Below are 23,407 nucleotides of genomic sequence, written 5' to 3'. Positions count from 1 at the left end.
TATAGCAAAGCTTAAGTTAAGCTAAATTAAGAAATTTTAATTATTTAAAATTTAAATAATTATATTAATAATTTAAGAATTTAATTTAATTCTTATTTAATTTAAGCATTATAAGTAATAAAAGCATAAGTTTATAAAATGCATTATAAATAAAATATTTATATAATAATTATAATTTTTTAAGCTTTTTAACTTTATATAATTAAAATATTTTAATATATATATATACTTAATTAATCTCTTTTTATTAATTATATATTTTAATAAATTAATTAATTTTTAACTTTTTAATAATACCTTAAGCCTTTATATATACTTATTTTTTATAATAATATAGCATAGTAAAATAATAGCATATTTATAATTTAATTTATATATATAATTAATTAAATGCCTCTTAACCTTAAGTTTAATTTAATTTAATATCTTCCTTTTTTTTATACTTTTTAAAAGTAATATATACTTATAAAATAAAGATTATTAATATAGGAATAATGGGTATTATTTATATAAAGGATTGTTTAAGGTTAAATAGCTTTAGCTTATTAAAATGCTTAATAAGCAATAACTTTAATGCTATATATAAAATAGCTAGCATAGTTAAGCCTTTTACCTTCTTTCCTTTTATAGTTAATAATAATTAATCATTATATTAATTAAACGTTATATTGCAATACATAACCCAGCCAACATATTACGTATTTAATAATATTTAAAATTCTTATTTTTAAAAAGAAATAAAAAAGAATTATATTAAAGTTTATAGGTATATATTAAGCTTAAAAATTATAAAAATAAGGTTTAAAAAAGAAATTTTAAGTTTTTTAAATATAAATTTAATATTTTTTATTATAAAAGTTTTATTATAAACTACTTTAAATATAAAAATAAACTTAAACTTAATAATATAATTAATAAAAACTTAAATAAAAAGATTAATTTTATTATTATATATATACTTTAAAAATAAATATAATATAATATTTAATAATTAAAGTAAATAAAATAAATATAATAATATATTAATAATAATAATTTTATTATTCTTATAATATTAATTAAATTTAATTAATATATAGCTTTTATAGCTATTTATAATTAATATTTAATAATTAGCATTTTTCTTTAACTTAATATATTTATTAAAATATTAAATTTATTTTAAATTAATTTTATTATTTATTTATTTATTAAAAATAAGCGCCTTAAATAATTATAAATAAAAGAATTTATAACTTATTTATATTAATATATTTAATAATTATTACTTATTTTTAATTCTTAAATTAAATTAATTTAGCTTTTTTATATTTATTAATATATATAATAATTATTATTAAGATAATTATATTTATTATAAAGTTAATTTTATTAAAATTATAAAGATTATTATTAATAATTTAATATTTAATTATTATATTATAAAATAGCTTAAATTAATTTTTAATAACTTTTAAATCTTTATAAAGGGCTTTTTAATAATTATAAAGATAATTAAACTTAATTTTAAGGCTAAATTATTAATTTATAAAATATTAAGCTTAATATTTATTAATAAATTTAGCATTTTATAATATTAATAATAAGTTAATTATATTTTTTATATTAAAAAAATATAGTAAGAATTTTTAAGCATTTTATTTAATAATATATTAAATAAGCATTTACTTTTTAATTTAATTAAATTTATATTAATTAATATATATATCTTTATAATATTATTATTATTTTATTTTATAAAGTAAAGTAATTTTAAAGATATTAAAAATTTATATATTTTAAGCTATATTAAGGGGTTTTATATAATTATTTTTAAATCTTTTAATAATTTAAATAATTAAAAAGCCTTTATCTTTTTTTAATAAAGAATATATACTATATTTATTAATTTTTAATATATTAAATATTAAAGTAAAAGAATTAAAGTAAGATTAATATAAAAAATTAAGATATAATTAATATTAAAAAAAAGCCCTTTTATTAAAACCTTAATAATTATTAATTATATTATACTTATATTAACTTTTTTAAATTAATAAAATTAATTAAAAATAAAGAATTAAAAATAATTAATATTAATTAATATTAACTTTTATTAAATTAAATATATTAAGTAAATGCTAAGATTAATATAAGTTAATAAATATTATAAAATTAAAGTATTTATTAATATAAATTACTTAATAATAAATTATATTAACCTTTTTATATATATTAATATAATTATTATATTTATTATAAAGTTAATTTTATTAAAGTTTTATAAATTATTATTAATAATTTTATATTTAGCTTTTATATTATAAAGAAATTAAAATTAAATTTTAATAATTTTTAAATCTTTATAAAAAGCTTTTTAATAATTATAAAAATAATTAAATTTAATTTTTAAAATTAATTATATATTTATAAAATATTAAATTTAATATTTATTAATAAGTTTAATATTATATAATATTAATAATAAATTAGCTATATCTTTTATATTAAAAATTTATAAAGAAAATTCTTAAATATTTTACTTAATAATTTATTAAATATATATTTATTTTTTAATTTAATTAAGTTTATATTTATTAATATATAATTTTTAATAAAATAAGTATTATTTTATTTTATAATATAAAGTTTATTTTAAGATATAAGAAATTTTTATTATTTAAAGAATATTTTAAGATTTTATATTATTTTTTTAAATTTATTAATTACTTAAATAATTAAAAAAACTTTATCTTTTTTAATAAAAGATATATAATATATTATTAAATTTTAATATACTTATTATTTAAATAAATAAATTAAAGTAATATTAAAATAAAAAATTAAAATATAATTAATATTAAAAAAGGGTTTTTTAAATAAATTTTAATAGCTTTTAATTATATTATATATATATATTAATTATTTTTAATAATAAAAAATATATATATAATTACTTTTAATATTAAAAAAGTTTTATTATAAAAAAGCTTAAATATTTATTTAATAATAAAAAATATATATATAATTATTTTTAATAATAATATTTAAACAATTTAATTTATTAAGTATTAAATAAATTTTATTATATAATTATATTTATATATATATATATATATATTTATTTAATTAAGTTTTATTTTTATTATTTTATTTAAATTATAAAATAAAAAAGTAAATAAGTATTATATAAGAAAGTATTATATAATATTTTTTAAAAAAATTAATTATTTTTTTACTTATTAATATATATTTTATATATAATTACTTTTAATATTATTTTAATATTAAAGGTTTTTTATTTTTTAATTATATAATATCTTAATAATATTAAATAAATTATATTATTTATATATTTTCTTTTATTTATTAAAGAAAAGTATTTTTTTATTTTTATAAATTATATTATTACTTTTTATTTATATAATATAAATAAAATTAATTATTTAATTAATACTTTTTAAATAATAATTAATATTATATATTTAAAATTTTATTATATTATTTTATTTAATTTTTTTATTATTCTTTTTAATTATAAACTTAATTATATAAATATAAAGAAAAAATAAAAAAAAGCTATTTTTAATAAATTATTAGCTTTTATAATTAATTAGCTATTTAAAAAGGAAGTTATATATAATAACTTTTAATGCTAATATTTAAATTATTCCTTTTTTTATTTTACTTTCTTTTCTTTTCTTTTTCTTTTTTATTATATAATATTTTCTTTTCCTTTTTATTTAATATTTTTCTTTATATTATATAATCCCTTTTTTATAATATATATAATTAATTAATTAATTAATTATATAATATTTAATTATAGCTTTTCTTTATTTAATTTTTTTAATTATTTAATTTTTTTATTTAGCTCTTATAATTTTCTTTTTTTCTTAATTAATTATTTTAACTTTTATAATTTTAAAATTATATAATTTACTTATTATATATAAAAAGTATAAATTATATATTAATATCTTTATCTTTAATATTTTTATATAATATATATAATATATTTTATATTAATATAACTTTAATTTTATAAGTTTATATAATAGCTTATATATAATTAAAATTATACTTAAAGAAAACTTATCTTTAAGCTTTAATAATAAGTATATAATAATTATATAAGTAAGCTTATTTTTTACTTAAATATAAGCTTAAATAATATTTTATAATTTTATATAATATTTAAAATAATAAATATATATTAATCTTAATATAAATAAAATTTATTAGCTTATTTTTTAAATTATTAAAGCTTATATTAATATTATATACTTTTCCTTATTATTAAAACTTTAAATTATTATCTTAAATTTTTTAATTAATTTTATTAATTTATTCTTTATCTTTTATATTATTTTTATTTTAAAGATATAAAAAAATACTTATAAAGATTTTTATTATATAATATATATTTAAATATATTTTTAATTATAAATATATTAAATTTAAGGATATTAAAATTTTTAAATAATTTTTTAAAAATTATAATTATATTATTATTTTTTTAATTTAATTATTAAATTATATATATTTATATAACTACCTTTTTTAATTATTTATATTTTTTAAATAATACTTATATAATAGCTTTTTTTAATTTAATTTATTTTTTCAGTATTTTTTGCTTTTATATAGCTTTAAATATAAAGGTATTTAAGTTATTATATAATATTAAATTTATTATATAAAGATATAATTTAATATAAGTTACCTTAAATTAAATTAAATTAATTTATTTATTATTTTAATTATTATTATATAGCTTTTAATAGCCTTAACTTTATATAATCTTTTTTATTTTTTATTTACTTTTTATATAAGGACTTTACTTTAAAGAAATAAAGATAATATAGCTTTAATATTTAATTTCTTTCTTATATTTAATATATAATTAACTTTTATTTTTATTTTAATTATATAAAATATTTTTATTATTTTTTAAATTATTAATACTTTTTATATAATTTTTAATAATAATAATAAGTTATATAAAACTTAAGGGTATATATTAAATATTAAAAGGGTAAGTATAAAATTATTTAACTTAATTATATTATTTAAAGCCTTAATAATTATTTAAAAAATAATTTTATTATTTATATAATATTTAATTTTTATTTTAAAAATATTATATATTTTTTTAAGAATTTATATAATTATTTAATCTTATTAATAGCTTAATAAGCTTTAATAAATATTACTTTATATAAAATGCTTATAATTTTTATATTATTTTTAAATTTCTTAAATATAAAGTTTATATTTAAATTATATATAATATAATAAAAGGAATTAATATATATATAAATTTAATACTTATATAATATATGTTAAGTATTTTTTATAAATAAAAAAGTTAAAAATATAATTACTTAAAAATTAATATTTAAGTTAATTATATATAAAGTATTCTTTTTATTTAATTATATAATATTAATTATTATTTTTAATTAAAAGTTTAAATTTCTTTAAAATAAAAGTATATAATTAATAATAATAATAAAATATTTAAATTTTTTTTAAAATTAATTCTTTTATATTATTATATTTAATATTTTTAAAAAGCTTATAAACATTTTTTATTTAAAGATAATTAAAGTATTTATATAATTTCCTAAGCTTTAATTTTATAAAGAAAATCTTATCTTTTATATAGCTTAAATTAAAAAATATATATTCTTATTTTTATATAATAAAGATTTTTATTTTATTTTATATAATTATATTTATTATATTATTAAAATATATTTTAAGTTTATTAATATTATATAATAAAAAGAAAAATAATACTAATATTTTTAAAATATAATAAGTAATTTCCTTAAGTTAATTAAGTATTTTTATTATTTTTATAAAGGAAATTACCTTACTTAATTTAAACTTAACTTTTATTATATCTTTATTTTATAATATTTTTATATAAGGGTTTTTATAATATATATTATAATTTAAAGCTTTTTAATTATAAATATATTTATTATTTTTATATTTTAAAGCTTTTTTTAATATATTATATTATATAAATTATATAAATAATTATTTAAAGGTTTAACTTATAAATAATATAAACTATATAAATTTTTATTATATAAAATTTTTTTTATTAAAATAAAGATAATTATATAATATTTAATAAAACTTAAAATAAATATATTTTTTTTAATAATTATTTAAATTTAATATGTATTATTTATTTATAAAGTTAATATTTATTTTATTATATATAAAGAATTAATAAGTTAAATTTCTTTTTATAATAATTTAAATTATTATATAAAGAGTTATAAATAATACTTTATAAATTAATTTTTAATTTATTAAAGTATATTTTAACTTTAATATAGCTTAATAAGCTTAAGAAATAATTATATAAAAGGTAATTTTTCTTTAATATTTTTCTTTTAATATATATTATATAAGTTATAATTTATTTAAAAGTATTTTTAAGGTTTTTAATAATATTTTATTTAAATTTTTTTTTAATTTATATAAATAAAATTATTATTTAATTTACTTAATATTAATTATAATTAATATTAATATTAAAATATATATTTAATAAGTTATTCTTTTTAATATTTATTTAAGTTAATATAATATAAATAAAAGTTTTTTATATAACTTAAGAAAATATTTAAAAATATAATATAATATTAATTTTTTATAATTTCTAACCTTTAATAATAATTAATAAATATTTATACCTTATTATAAAATAAATTATATAATTTCTTTATATAATTTTAATCCTTTTTTTACTTTTTTTAAAAGCTTAAAATTAATTATAAGTTAATTAATTTATTATAAATTATTTATATAAATTAAATATATTATAAGCATAATATTTAATTATTATAAAAAGCTATTTACTTTTTATATATATTTTATTTTTTATAATATTTGTTATATAAAAATAAAATTAATTATTTATACTTAAAATTATTATATATTTTCTTATATTAAGTTTTAATAATATTTTTAAGGTTTTTTAATTATTTTTTTAACTTATAATTATTATATATTTTATTATTTTATTTATATATAAGGATTTAAAAATTATTATTATAATTATTAAAAAGTAAGTTATATAAGTATTATTTATACATACTTTAAAATTAAAAGTATTTATTTATTAATTTTTATTTCCATAATTAATATTCCTTTAATTTTAATTATATTTAATAATTTATTTTTAAAAAAATATAAAATTTATTTTAATTAATATATAATTTATTTACTAAAGTTTAATATTAATAATATTAATAATATATTATTTTAAAATTAAAGTTAAATTATTTTAATTATTATTTATATAAAATATATTATAAATTATATAAATAATAATAATATTATAAAATTAATTTCTTTTTTATTTTAAAACTTAAAATTAATAAATTATTATTATTTAGCTATTAAAATTATATTTCTTTATATTATTTCTTTATATATAATTATAATTTATTATTATTTAATAAATATTTTAAAAGTGTTTGCATTAAATAATATTTTATAAAATCTTTATATTATTTTATATTAATTATTAATTATTATATAATAATATATACTTTATTTATTTTAATTATATATACTTTTATTTATAATTATTTTTTAATTTTTATTAAATAATATAAATTTAATTTATATAAATAAAATAAACTTTATTTTTTAAATAATTTTTTATTTTTTATTATATTATAGCTTAAAAAAAGGATTTTTAAGCTTTTAATATAAGTATATAAATTTAATTATCTTTATTATTTAAATTTTATTAAATAAAGCCTTTAAAGATTTATATAAAGTATTTATTTTTTTAATTTTTATTAATTTATAATTATATTAAATAATTATTAATTAATATTAAATAGCCTTTATTATATAGCTATATTTATATATATATATATATTTATTTAATTAAGTTTTATTTTTATTATTTTATTTAAATTATAAAATAAGAAAGTAAATAAGTATTATATAAAGAAATATTATATAATATTTTATAGTAAAATTAATTATTTTTATTTATTAATATATTTTTATATAATTAGCTTTAATATTATTTTAATATTAAGTAATAATTAATATTAAATAATAATTAATTAAATATCTTTTTATAAGAAATATATTAAAAAAGATATATTAATAAATATTAAAAGCTATATTATTATTTAATAATATTTCTTTATATAAAAATATTTTTAAAAGAAATTTAAAGATAAGCTTAAAAATAAATACTTAATTTAATTTTAAAATTATAAATATAAAATTAAATTTATATCTTAATTAAGTTTAATTTAAAGATATTATTAAAATATAAAAAAATATATATAAATTGTTTTATATATAAAAAAAGATTAATTATTATTTAATATTAGCTATTACTTAATGAATTATATTATATAAAATTACTTTTAAAAATAAAATTATATATATAATAAATACTTTTAAAAATAAAAAATATATATATATATATTATATTTAATAATTAAAGAGTTTTATTATTAAAAAAGCTTAAGTATTTATTTTAAAGTTAAATAAAAAAAAACCTTAACTTAAAAATATTTTATAAATCTTTATAAATTTTATATTATTTTCTTTTTATAAATAGCTTTTTTATATTTATTTTTAAATATTTCTTTATATTTAATAATAATAAAATTTCTTTTTATAAAATTTTTATTTTATTTTTTTCTTTATTTTAATTTTAATATATTAATATTTTTATTAAAAATTAGAATAATTTTAAATAAATAAAAATAATATTTATAAAAAAAAAATAAAAAAAATAATTATTATTACTTTTTTTTAATAAATAATAATATTAATTTTAATTTTATTAAATAAAATTATAAAAATTTTTTAAATAAATTAAAGTTAATTTAAAAAAATAAAAAAGAATTTATTTATTTTATATATTTTTAAAAAAAGAAAAAAGAATTTATTTTATAAAATATTTTATTAAATAAAAATAAAAAAGCTTTATTAAAAAATATATTTATTAATTAATAGCTTTAATAAAGAAATTATAAATTTTATTAATAAAAAGAAATATTAAATTAAAAGCTATTTATATTTTATTTATAATTATAAAGCTTTTAATATAAATTTTATTATATTAAAGTATTAATTATTAAGATTTATAATAATAAAAAAGTATTTTTTAATTTATAAAAAAAATAAATAATTAAAAGAAAATTAAATTTAATTAAAAAGAAATTAACTTTTTATTTATTTTTTAATTTTATTTTATTATATATTAATTATTTATTATTTAAAAATTAAATAATAAAATTAATAATAAATAATTATAAAAAAGAAAAAAAAAGAAAAAATAATAATAAAAATATATTAATTATATTTTTATATAAAGAAATTAAAAAATATAAGTTTTAATTAATTTTAAAATAAAGCTTAAAATAAATATTATAATAATATTTATATTATATATATATAATATATATATATATATAAGTAAGTTATAATAAAATAAAATATTAAACTTTATTTTTAAATAACTTAATAAATAAATATTTATTATTATTAATTATTTATAAAAAACTTTTATTAAGATTTTTATTTATATAAAAAAGTTTAAAAAGTTATTATAAACTTTAAATATAAATATAAAGAAATTAACTTTATATTAATATATTTAATATATAATATAATTAAATTTATTTATATAATATTTTTTATTTATTTTTTTATAATATAAGTTAAAAAGTAATTATTAATTAAATTTTATATTTAAATATAATATATAATTTTAATATATAATAAATATATATTTAATAATATATTAAAATAATTTTTAAACTTTATTATAAAGAAACTTAATAAATAAATTTAAATTTATTTAATAAAGATTATTATATTTTAATTATATTATAATATTATTAATTTATATTTTATATAATTATTAAAAAAAAATATAATAAATATTTATATTAATATGTTTTAATTATTAAAAATTTATTATATATATATATTTTTTATTATTAAAAATAATTAAATTTATATTCTTTTTTTATTATTTAAAGTAATTATATAAATATATATATTTCTTTAATATAAATATTTAATTAATAATATAATTATATATATTTATTATATATTTTAATTATTAAAAATATTTATATATATATATTTTCTTATAAATATATTTTTTATTATTAAAAGTTTTCTTTTTTTATTATTAAAAATAATTATATAAATATATATAAATATTATATAAATTATATAATAATTAAATATAAAGCTAAAAAACTTATTTATAATTCTTAATATTAATAATATTTTTAATATATTAAATCTTTAAATAAAAGTTTAAAAATATATAATTTATAAAATTATTTTTTTAAAATTATTTTCTTTTCTTTTTTTGTATAATATTAATATTTTTAATATTAATTAAAAAAATTTAAAATTTATTATTATAATATTATTAAATAAAATTATTTTTTTAAATATTAAATTAAATAATTAATTTTAAGTTATTATATTTATAAAAATAATATATATAAGCATTATATATAGCATACTTATATAATAAATATATTATAAGTAATATATAAATTTAAAGGTATAAAGTTTAAATTAATTTTATTAATAATAATTATTAATTAATATTAATTAATTATTAATTAATAATTATATACTTTATATATAAATTATTATAATTAGCTTATAATTAAATAAAAAAAGGTTATAGCTTTATTATAACTTAACCTTTATATTATAATTAAATTAATTATATACTTTATTTCTTTATTATTAATTATATTAAAGTTAAATTAATATTAATTTATATTTATTTAATAAGTATAAATAATTAAATATTAAAAAAACATATTTTATTTTTTAAAAACTTATTTACTTATAATAATTTTATTAAAGGACTTTATATTAATAATAATATTATAAGCTGTTAAAAAGCTTAATTAAGCATTAAAAATTAATTTATAATAATAATAATATTTAATTTTTAATTATATTTATTAATATATATTATTAATAATAATATTTATAATAAGTTTTAATTAAAAAGCCTTTCTTAATATACTCTTAAATAATTATAACTTTTTTTAATTATTAAAAGCCTTTTTATAATACTTTTAATTATTAGCTAAATTAATAATAAGCTTTATTTAATTTTATTTAATTTATAATAAATACTTAGTTTTTAAGTAAAATTAATTAATTTATAATAAATGCTTAACTTTTAATTATATTATTTTTATACTTTTAGCTCTTCTTATAATATCTTTAAAAACCCTTTATAAAATATTTTTAATTATTAATATCTTTACTTATAATTATTATAAAAAGCTTTTAATTAATATCTTTAAAAAGCCTTTATTTATAATTAATACCCTTTAAGGTATTTATATAATATTCTTAAGGCTTATAACCCTTTAAAAACCCTTTAAGTACTTAATAATATATAAAGCATTTTAAATATTTTAAAGTATTAATAAATAATATTTCTTTTAATTAATTTTATACTTAATTAATATATTTAATTAAATACTTTAAAGAGTATTAATAAAAGTAAGTAATTAATATAATTATTTTATTTACTTAATTAGCTTAAAATTATTAAAAGGAATAATTAAGATTTATTATAAGTTTAATTATATAAATAACTTAATTAAACCTTTAAAATATTTACCTTTTAATAATAATTAATATTTAATTAATAAGTATAACTTTTTCTTTTTTTAATGCCTTATTTATTAATACCTTTTAATAAGATTTTAAGTATAAATTACCTTAAAACTAATAAAAGTTAATTTATTAAGTAATAATAATATTTAAGCATTATTACTTATAAGTAAATAATTTAAAAGCTAATTATTAATTTATAAATATAATATAAAAATATTCTTTTCTTTCCTTTTATTTTATAATTAATTATTATAAAATTTACTTAATAATAATAACATTTATATTAATAATAACCCCTTTCTTTAATAAAGAAAAGGTTATTAATATAATTAAAAGCTTTAAAAATTATTTAAATTATAATAAAGATCTTTTTAATAAATTTTAATATAAGTTTTATAAATAAATAAAGAAATACTTTTAAAAGATTAATTAAAAGCTTTTTTATAAGCTTAAATAAATATTTTATTATTATAAAGTATATATAAAATATAATTATATATTAATAATAAAGGTATTAATTATTTTAGCTTAATTAAATAATTAAGAATTGCTTTAATAATCTTAAAAAAAGTTTATAATAATAACTTTTTACTTATAATTAAAAATATATAAATATTAATAAAAGCTTTTTAAGGAAAAAAAAGCTTAAATTAATTAAAATAAAGTTAATTATTATAAAGCTAATTATTAAAAAGTTAATACTTTTTTATTTTTATTAATTATAATCTTTTTATTAATTAATAATGCTTTTAATATAAGCCTTATAATAATAATAACCTTTTCTTTATTAAGAAATATAATAATAATAATAATTATTAACTTAAACTTAATTTATTTCTTAAATACTTTAATTAACTTAATAATAAAAAGAAAAAAGCTATTAAAGTAATAATTAATTAATTAAAAAATAATATTTAAATACTTTAAAGCTTTAAAGTATTAATAATTAAATAATTTAAGCAATTTAAGTATTTAAAGCATTTAAATATACTTATATTTAAATATTTATACTTAAATACTTATACTTAAACTTTTAAAGTAATAATTATAAAGTACTTAGCTCTTTATAACCCCTTAAAAAATAAAATATTTATATTAATTAAGTAATTTAATTAATTAAATAATAATTTAAAGGAAAAGCATAATTTTAAAATATATATATATATATATATAAAAGATTATTAATATAAAAATAATATATATAAGTATTATATATAGCATGCTTATATAATAAGTATATTATAAGTAATATATAAATTTAAAGATATAAAGTTTAAATTAATTTTATTAATAATAACTATTAATTAATGCTAGCTAGTTATTAATTAATAATTATATATTTTATATATGGATTATTATAATTAACTTATAATTAAATAAGGAAAGGTTATAACTTTATTATAATTTAACTTTTATATTATAGCTAAATTAATTATATACTTTATTTATTTATTATTAATTATATAAAAGCTAAATTAATAATATTAAATATTAATTATAATTATTTTATCTTTTTAATATAAAAATATATTTACTTAATTATAAAGTTTTATATATATATAAAAGTATAAAAAAGAAATTAAATATTAAATCTTTTATTAATTAAAAGTTTTTTAAAAATTATTTAATTATTTAATTATTTAATTATTTAATTATTTAATTATTTAATTATTTAATTATTTTTATTTAATTATTTAATTATTTAATTATTTAATTATTTAATTATTTAATTATTTTAATTATTTAATTATTTAATTATTTAATTATTTAATTATTTAATTATTTAATTATTTAATTATTTAATTATTTAATTATTTAATTATTTAATTATTTAATTATTTAATTATTTAATTATTTAATTATTTAATTATTTAATTATTTATTATTATTTAATTATTTAATTATTTAATTATTTAATTATTTAATTAATTATTTAATTATTTAATTATTTAATTATTTAATTATTTAATTATTTATTATTATTTAATTATTTAATTATTTAATTATTTAATTATTTAATTATTTAATTATTTAATTATTTAATTATTTAATTATTTAATTATTTAATTATTTAATTATTTAATTATTTAATTATTTAATTATTTAATTATTAATTATTTAATTATTTAATAATTAATTATTTAATTATTTAATTATTTATTATTTAATTATTTAATTATTTAATAATTTAATTATTAAATTATTTACTTTTATTTAAAAATTAAATTTAAATATTAAATTTATTATTTTATAAAGTAAGTAATATAATATATATATATATATAATATTTTATTATATTTTTATAAAAATATATAAAAAAGGTTTTTAATTATAATAATTTAAACCTTTTTTAAATAAAACTTTATATAAACATATTTATATAAAAATATTTATATAAAGATATTTATATAATATATTATATATATTTTATAAATATTATATATTATATTTTATAAATATTATATATTATATTTTATATATATATATATTATATATATTATTATATTGCTTTTATTTATTTTATTTATTATAAGCTTTATTTTTATAATAAAAATTAAGTTAATTTATAAAATAAAATATATTAAGTTATAAGAATTATAATTTAATAATAAAATTTAAATATTAATAATATTAATATTTAAAGTTTTAAATTTAAATCTTATTAATCTTATTTACTTTTATATATTTTTATTTCTTTATTTAAAAAGATATTATAAATTAAAGTATTTCTTTTTTTATTTTAATTTATTTAATTTCTTAATTCTTTTAATTCTTTTAATTCTTTTAATTCTTTTAATTCTTTTAATTCTTTTAATTCTTTTAATTCTTTTAATTCTTTTAATTCTTTTAATTCTTTTAATTCTTTTAATTCTTTTAATTCTTTTAATTCTTTTATTTCTTTTATTTCTTTTATTTCTTTTATTTCTTTTATTTCTTTTATTTCTTTTATTTCTTTTATTTCTTTTATTTCTTTTATTTCTTTTATTTCTTTTATTTCTTTTATTTCTTTTATTTCTTTTATTTCTTTTATTTCTTTTATTTCTTTTATTTCTTTTATTTCTTTTATTTCTTTTATTTCTTTTATTTCTTTTATTTATTTTATTTATTTTATTTATTTTATTTCTTTTATTTCTTTTTATTTTTTTTTTATTTATTTTATTTATTTTATTTATTTTATTTATTTTATTTATTTTTTATTTATTTATTTTATTTATTTTATTTATTTTATTTATTTTATTTATTTTATTTATTTTATTTATTTTATTTATTTTATTTATTTTATTTATTTTATTTATTTTATTTATTTTATTTATTTTATTTATTTTATTTATTTTATTTATTTTATTTATTTTATTTATTTTATTTATTTTATTTATTTTATTTATTTTATTTATTTTATTTATTTTATTTATTTTATTTATTTTATTTATTTTATTTATTTTTTATTTATTTTATTTATTTTATTTATTTTTTATTTTATTTATTTTATTTATTTTATTTATTTTTTTTTATTTTTATTTATTTTATTTATTTTATTTCTTTTATTTCTTTTATTTCTTTTATTTCTTTTATTTCTTTTTTCTTTCTTTTATTTCTTTCTTTCTTTTTCTTTCTTTCTTCTCTTTCTTTCTTTTCTTTTTCTTTATTTATTTCTTTATTTATTTCTTTCTTTATTTCTTTCTTTATTTCTTTCTTTATTTCTTTATTTCTTTATTTATTTCTTTATTTCTTTATTTCTTTATTTCTTTATTTCTTTATTTCTTTATTTCTTTATTTCTTTATTTCTTTATTTCTTTCTTTCTTTCTTTCTTTCTTTATTTATTTATTTATTTACTTTCTTATTTATTTCTTTATTTATTTCTTTATTTATTTATTTCTTTATTTATTTCCCTTTCTCCCTCCCTTTATTTCCCTCCCTTTTTTCCTTATTACTTATTACTTATCGCTTATCGCTTATCGCTTATCACTTATCACTTATCGCTTATCGCTTATCGCTTATCGCTTATCGCTTATCGCTTATCGCTTATCACTTATTGCTTATCGCTTATCGCTTATCACTTATTACTTATTACTTATTGCTTATTGCTTATCGCTTATCGCTTATCGCTTATCATTATCTTAGCTTACCCTGCATACGGGGAAAAAAAGCCAATTAAAAGCATTAAATTTAAAGATTTAAGCATTGTTAAGAGTTTATATAAAAAGCTATCTTAATTCTTAACATTTAACCTTTATATTTCTATTTATTTCTCTAACAAATTAAGGTTTTAAATTATGCAACCAGAACCATTATATAGAGAAAAACTTAAAGAATATTCTCATATAGTTAGTTTTCTATAAGAAAAAAGTAATATTTTTTAATGGGAGATGATTATTAAAGCTTATTCCTCGGACGGGATACAAAACCATTCTAAAAGAATGGCATATGTTTTAAATTAATTAAAGCTAAATTGAAAAGTGCATATAAAAAAGGTGTAAGGTGTTAAATGCAGGTTGTTAGCGCTAAAATGGAACGATTGATTGCATATGAGAGTATAAACGAGTATTAATCGTGGTCGCCGGCCCGCTCCACTTGTAGCCCCTGGCCCAAAAGCTTAAGAACAGATTTAAACTTTGTCCAACTTATCCCTTGATGGCATCCGTATTTGAAACCAGATCAGAAACTGACTCTTTTTTCATGGCGGTGTAACAACATGAGTCTTCTTTCTCATTGTGATCCGCAGCCAAAGTCTCCCAATTCCTTGTTCTCGGCCTCAACTTTGAGCCCGGGATAGGAGACCCTCAGTGCATTCTTCCTCCGGCGGGGTGCGTTAATTCCACAAGGAGACTATTTCTGTGCTTTTATGCGCCCGTTTCGTCCGCCGTGATAGAGCCGCCAAGCAGGTCATGAGGGGGCCATTATTTGCAGCACGACTCGCTGGACAGGTCATGGGTTATCAGTATGTAAAGGAATCAACAGCTAGACAGCCGAGTAAAGGTAAGTGGTAAGACCCAAAAAAAAGATATGTGGGTAGCTTATTCTGGGCCTCATCACTGGCCTGTTTTATTACACAAGGCCCCTCTCTTCAACCAGCTTTTCATGGTAAGCAAGATGAAGTAGGAAGAGAGATCGAGAGCAGCCAGAAGCCCCGGCATGACAAGAGATATGGATTTCAGACAGATCATCAGTTCACTGTCGGGCCTCTCTTGGTCAAGTGCGGTGCTTCTGTCGGCCACCATTTTTGTAGTTGGTGCTGCCGTCTATCGCTTGTTCCTAAGTCCGATTGCTCGCTTTCCAGGCCCGACTCTCGCTGCCCTCACCTTTGCCTATGAGGCCTATTTCGACATTTTCAAAGAAGGTGGCGGTCGATACTGGGTTGAGATAAACCGCATTCATGATGCTCTGGGTAAGCACAAGCTCCAGGCGCATGGCCTTGTGATGGGGAGAAGCACACTAATCAACGTATCAGGACCCATCGTGCGTATTAATCCATGGGAAGTACACATCAGGGACCCGGAATGGAGCGAAGCATACAAGATGAAGGCGAAAGCGTCCAAGCCGGCTTGGTTCTACCGGTCTCAAGGCCCACCAGGCACTGTCTTACAGGCTGGGTAAGCAAACAGGGCAGCAAGAGCCTTCGCTCATTCCCAACAATGGCTGACTCTTGTTCTCGTTGCTTGGGATAGTCCCCACGAGCTCCATCGCATGCGTCGCGAAGCGTTGCTGCCTGTTTTCGCGACTCCTATCGTCATGTCTCGTGAAAAGGTATACGAGGAGTTGGTGCACAAGTTGATTAGTAGATTCAGAGGCTTCAAGGGTACCGACGCTGTTGTGACTTGTAAGATAGCCCTCACCCCCCCCCCCCCCCCCCCCCCACTCTATTACCATCAAACAGTCAGTTCCAGTTGCTAAATTATGACAATTTTGAACCATTACAGTAGGAGATGCATTTCGCTGCCTAGCCATCGATGTGACGTGTACCACAAGTCTAGGCCGTGACTTTGGCTTCGTGGACGTCGGTGACTTCGAGAATGAAATGTTCATGGTCGGACGGCCCTTCGGGCGTATGAACATGATCACACGCCAAGTAGGTCATTGGCTTTTCGAGGTATTGCGGGCACCCGCACGCTGGGCCAAAGGTGTGGAGTCTGCAAGTCCTGGCACCATACGCATTCTGCATTTTAGGAACGTAAGTATTCACGGCCCTCAAATCCTGAATCCGACTTGTGTCGCGGCTAGAATCTTGAATTGATCGTGTGCCCTGCGAGTAGATGATTATGCAGGCCATCACAGACGACTACTTCGCAGCAACTGCAACCGCGGGCGAAAAGAAGGCCGGCATACGTGACGACAAGATGACGGGGGAAGAATCGCCAGCTGCATTTACAAATGCAGTTCAGCATGTTCTGAACTCGAACCTGCCTCCAGATGAGAAGACGATGAGGCGTGTGATAGATGAGGTCTGGCTCATCATCAACGCGGGCATCGAGACAGAAGGTGTTTTCATGACCTTCGCGACATTCATGTTGCTGAAATACCCGGAAAAGCTCGCTCGGCTCAGGGGAGAACTGGCAGAGTGTGAGAAGAGGCTCGGAAGGCTTCCCAGCTTTCAGGAGCTGCGCGAACTCCCGTATCTGACTGGCGTTATTCTGGAGGCGTTTCGACTGAATCACCCCGTATCGAGTCGTCTGCCCAGATACGACCCTAACAACGACATGAGGTACGGAGACACTGTCATCCCAAGGGGCGTTCACGTCTCTATTTCCTTGTATGACATCTACCTCAACCCGGACATATTTCCCAATCCTCAAGCATTCGAGCCGGAGCGTTGGCTTGACCAGGATGACCGGAGGCGGTTGCGCAAGTACGTCAACAACTTCGGGCGCGGGCCACGCTCTTGCATCGGGGTGGACGTGGCAAACATGGAGATTTACCTGACCCTGGGACGCCTGTTTGCTCCGTCGGCTGGCTTCGATATGGAGCTGCATGATACACTGTATGAGCGCGACGTCGCCTTCTACTACGACTTTCGGGGCGTTCCCTAAGAGCACCAGCAATGTCAGAGCGAAGGTGGTGTGATTTACATGGGCGAGCATCTCTGTCCTGGACGAAGTTCGAGTGGGATGAATGGGCTTCCATGATCCTGCTTGCTAGCACATCATATTTAAATTACCTAGATGTGCTTTCGTTTTTATCCCTCCGAGTACCGAGGGCGTAAAGGCGGTAGATTAGAAAGAATCTTGCAGAACGTTGGACTGGGCAGCGGCTTGTGGATCGCATGTAGCACAAACGCGTGTGAGAAGACGAACTCATTGATTAATGTTCCGCCGGTGGTTGGTCAATCGACACGAGAAGCCAAGCTTACTCGAGAAATCTTGGATTCGTGGTGAAGAATGCTTTGTCTATTAGGCTAACCATGGCTGTGAGCGGGCGGGAGCCCTCTATTAAATAAATTCTAAAGCAAAGTATGCATCCCGTAGAATTCAAGATGTCCCGTGTTTATGATCAGCTCCTAGCCTGGAATATTCCAACAAGGCAGTGATGTATCCTGCAGCTACTGTATCCCCACGCCGGAAGCAGCGAGAGTAACGTAAAACAGCTTTGTCTGCCCAGTAATGATCATCCGGCCATTTCCAGCGAACTGAAAATTGGCAGCAACAGCGCCGGTGTAAATCTTGCCGATAAGCTTGCCGGAGGGGTTCCAGACATGAACGCCGTCGCCACAACCAGAGTAGACGCGGCCAGCAGAGTCAGTGTGAACACCTATGAAGAGTTAGCTTGTGAAGAGCAAGAATGGGCAGAGAAGGTACCATCGGGGATGAAAGAAGCAGTGTAGGCGAAAGTCTTGCGGTTCTCCCAAGTGCCGTCTTCGTTCACGTCGAAAGAGTAGACAGAGGCGGGAGACGAGAGGTTGCGGCCATAGAATCCTAGAGCAATGCCGGTGTCGGTGACGTAGGCCTTCTTGCCATCGGGTGAGAAGGTGAGACCTCAGTTGTCAGCCAGTTCCACAGGGAGCGAGTGAGCACCAGTCTCACCATTGGGTAGAGTGAAGTCATCAGCGACGACTGCGATGGCCCCGGTCTCGAAGTTGTAGCGGTAGACTTGGTTGCGCAGGCCGGGAGGAGGGCGAAAGTCCTGCAGGAAGCCGTATAGGGTATCGGTGAAATACAGTTCCCCATTCCGGGGGTTGATGACCACGTCGTTTAGCGAGTTGAATTGGCGACCGAAATAGTTGTTGAAGAGGACTTGAAGCATGCATGTGAGCTACAAGGACAATTCTCTAGATTAGCCGAACTCACCTGTGGTGTTAAATGGAGCCTCGGGGTTCATGAGAAACATCGTGGAGGTGATGTCGTCACCCTGACCCTCTCCAGCAAAGACAATGTTTCCCTTGTAATTCGTGCCACCTAGTAGGCCGTGAGCTGATGTTTCCAAGTATAAGATGAAGTGACATACCGTTGGGGTTGATGACCTGGGGATGAGAAGGCACTACCGTAACGGTCGCGTTGTCCCTTTCACCCTTGCGTACAGCCTCGGCCTCTGCAAGTGAGATCTTCTGGATGATGGAGGACTTGTTCAAACCAGTGCCTGCTGCAGGAGCACCAGCATTCTGGACGAAAAAACCTCGTCTTTAGGAGGGTGCCACACAACAGCCTCGTGGAAGATAGGGTCAGTATCGGAAGTAGCAATGAGTGTCAGGGAAGGATCCCGTCCAATGACATCGTAGAACTCGTTGTCGTAGATGTGGAAGGGCCTGGCTTGGAGGGATTCTAGAGTCACACCAGGCCAAAGAAATATCTACATATGAGCAAGCAACAGCCAGTCACATGGGAATGGGAGTGACATACCGTCGAATCGTCCGCCTCCGCTGGAGGGGGCACGGTCGCAAGGACATTGAAGCTCCTCCAGTCAACGAGCTGAGCTGCAGCAGGCACTTTGGCAGGAGGCACCCCGGCAGCACGGCTAATTCCGAAGGGCATAAGACACCCCGCAGATAGCAAAGTTAGAGCGAACGACATTTTGGAATTTCTAGGAGTGTGTTTGATGGGACGAGGCGAAGGCAAAATTCTAGAAAAGTTGGGTGCGGAGGGCTTTGTATGCCACAGCCAAGATCCGCCGGGTCCCGAATCCTTGCTGCATTGAAATTATAAAGCCGCGGCGGTCGGCATGTTAAAATTAATGGGATGAACCATCGATCAATGCGGCTTAAGGAGGAAGAGATAGAATACTAATGAGGCTTATCGAGAAACTACAGTCCGGATCTTGGCTACTGTGAGGTTGTGTTCCTATGCCGGCGACTTCCCCTTGGCACTCGCAGATTTGGCTGCTTCTGGCAACTTGTCCGTCTTCCGGGTTTGATGCACTTAATACTGGCCACGGCATTCATAAAGCGAGGGTATATGCCAAGATGTTACTTCGCGACATGGTAGTGACGGAGGTCCCGGGACTGCGGCTTCGTATCTCCTGTAAGTCCTGCGGCTTCAGGATGTGTCGGTAGGGACGCCATGAAACGCAACCTGAACGACCACACGGACTGAACGAAGACATTTGAATGCCAGCTCCTCTTCAAAGATCGATTCTTCGCCACTTTTGGTTTTCCAAATCTACCGCCTCTATCTCTGGTCAACCTGCGTCCTGCTAGACACGTTGCGCCATCCCATCGTCTTGTCATAGACAGCCAGCAACCATGGCACAGATCGGCCCCGACCCCGACAGGATCGTTGTCGCAATCGTCATCTGCGTCTTCATTAGTATCGCTTTCTATAACGTTCTTGAGCTCACTGTCTCAATCTTCACTTCGTTCAAAACGCGCTCGGGTTTATACTTTTGGAGCATCCTCATCGCGACGTGGGGCATCGCATTCAATGGCACGGGATACCTCTTGATGCACCTATCATTAACAACGGAGGCGCTTATTTATGCCACGATCATTCTGATCGGCTGGTGCTCCATGGTCACGGGCCAGTCGGTTGTTTTATACTCCCGTTTGCATATCGTTATGCGTCACCAGAAGCGCCTGCGACTGGTGCTGTACATGATCATCGCCAACGCAACTTGGCTCCATCTCCCCATCATCATCCTGGTTTATGGAGTTAATTCTGCAAATCCGGAGCCGTTCCGCAACCCCTACGTTATCTTTGAAAAAGTCCAACTCAGCGTCTTCTTTGTGCAAGAACTCATAATTTCTTCCGTCTACGTCTGGGAAACAACAAAACGTCTTCGCCTCGAGAAAAGCATCGGCGACACGCGCACCCGGAAGATCATGAACCACCTGATCTGGGTAAATGTCCTGGTCGTCTTGCTCGACGTGTCAATCCTGGCCCTCGAGTTCACCAACCTCTTCGAGATCCAGACAGCCTGGAAGCCGCTGGTGTACAGCATCAAGCTCAAGCTCGAGTTCAGCATCCTCAACCAACTCGTCAACCTCACGCGCGGCACCTCGAACAGCAGCGTCTACACGCGCAGCCAAAGGCGCGGGTACGGGAACGGCGTCGCGCTGGAGACGTTCAACGGCGAGCGCTCGAGGCACTTCACAGTAGCTGATGAGCCCGAGTATGAGATTCGCATTGGGAAAGGAGAGATCAATCATGTCGCGCCTGCGCCGAACGCTTATCCCACGAAGACGACTGAGATTACGATACACACCCAATCGCGACCGCACGACGGTGCCCGCGACAGCGATGACAACAGCGACGTTCCAGAGAGAGAAAGAGAGGGAGACGTATGTTCAACGTCCTCGGAAGTACATTTTGCAAGACGTTAGCACACTGCGGTGCCAAAGCCAAGAGATGGATTCACACGCCAAGCCAGTATTGTACTTTTACTCGCCTTTCTTGCTTTTTACCTCCCCCCCCCCCAAGAAATCTCCGATTGGACTGGGGAACACAAGTCTGGATTCCTGATCATGGTTTGCATTTTTCGAAGATTCTACGTTTGTCAAAAGGAAAAGAGGCGACGAAGTTGCCTCCGACTGAGCATGTGCCCTGGGGGGTCGGGATTAGAGGTATGCAGCCGTGTACCCCCGAGTATGGTATGACGGGAATTTCCTCAGAAGAAGTTAGTGTTCGCAATTACATCCCAAATCGAAACCCAATGTTGGTCAAGACATGACTTGAGCCGGATGGGGTCCCTCTGCCTCCATGTTTGCTGGCACAGGGGCGGCGAAGAAGACCCGGTCAGCCAAGGTGCTAGCATCGGCCCACAACAGGTATTAAGCTTAATCTTAATCTTGCACCATCTTCTCCGGCGCCTTTTTCCTTCGTGATGAACGCATGGGGCGGACCCCTCTTTCTCTCCGGCTCGAGCGTCGCGGGGTGTGCACTCCACACCTCTTCCCCTGATCCTGCGTCGCCAACCCCGTCTCCATGGAGCCACGCATCCCATGAGCGGCTTACTTGCTCTGACTGGCGAGACTGCCCAGCCTCCTCGGCTTGATGTCGTAGGTTGTCTTCGTTATTTCCTCCCGGTGAGCAAACTTGGCATTCCTGTTACGGCAGAAGGATGCGATTATTATTTTATATACAATGCTACCCGGATTTGTCACTGCCTGTTCGACGCCCAAAAACCAAGAATTGGCATTTCGCAGTTGTAACGCCGCCGTACTTGGCCCATCCAGCATTTCACTCGGCACATCCAGCTGTTTATCTTTACTATCTACTACGGAGTGAGGGCTTGAACTAAGTCCGCGTCGTGCGATGAATCATCGACAGAAGTCATGGTAGAAGACTTCTTATTTTAATACCACGGGATTAAATCGATCTGGTACGA

At 21.4% G+C, this 23,407-nt stretch overlaps 3 protein-coding genes across 3 annotated transcripts; 2 read left to right on the top strand and 1 right to left on the bottom strand.

The window, feature by feature from the left end:
* Positions 1 to 16,587: 16,587 nt before the first annotated feature.
* Positions 16,588 to 18,684, top strand: INS49_011467 (uncharacterized protein; the record flags this gene model as incomplete). Its single annotated transcript, XM_043172182.1, has 6 exons — positions 16,588 to 16,636; positions 16,938 to 17,045; positions 17,109 to 17,250; positions 17,326 to 17,477; positions 17,578 to 17,828; positions 17,911 to 18,684. The coding sequence occupies 6 exons, from the start codon at positions 16,588 to 16,590 to the stop codon at positions 18,682 to 18,684; spliced, it is 1,476 nt and encodes a 491-aa protein (XP_043023927.1).
* Positions 18,685 to 19,193: 509 nt separating this feature from the next.
* INS49_011466 (uncharacterized protein) lies at positions 19,194 to 20,658 on the bottom strand (the record flags this gene model as incomplete). The annotated part of the gene is made up of 7 exons (XM_043172181.1): positions 19,194 to 19,402; positions 19,450 to 19,626; positions 19,675 to 19,884; positions 19,939 to 20,046; positions 20,096 to 20,210; positions 20,264 to 20,437; positions 20,488 to 20,658. 7 exons carry the CDS (start codon positions 20,656 to 20,658, stop codon positions 19,194 to 19,196), a joined length of 1,164 nt encoding a protein of 387 aa, XP_043023926.1.
* A 668-nt stretch (positions 20,659 to 21,326) lies between these two features.
* INS49_011465 (uncharacterized protein) lies at positions 21,327 to 22,403 on the top strand (the record flags this gene model as incomplete). The annotated part of the gene is made up of 1 exon (XM_043172180.1): positions 21,327 to 22,403. One exon carries the CDS (start codon positions 21,327 to 21,329, stop codon positions 22,401 to 22,403), a length of 1,077 nt encoding a protein of 358 aa, XP_043023925.1.
* Positions 22,404 to 23,407: the final 1,004 nt, after the last annotated feature.

Source organism: Diaporthe citri (genome assembly GCF_014595645.1).
Source record: "Diaporthe citri strain NFHF-8-4 chromosome Unknown scaffold_5, whole genome shotgun sequence".
In the NCBI taxonomy this organism is placed as follows: Eukaryota; Fungi; Ascomycota; class Sordariomycetes; order Diaporthales; family Diaporthaceae; genus Diaporthe; species Diaporthe citri.
The sequence above is the reverse complement of the archived record's forward strand: the minus strand, read 5'-3'. Positions and strand labels throughout refer to the sequence as shown.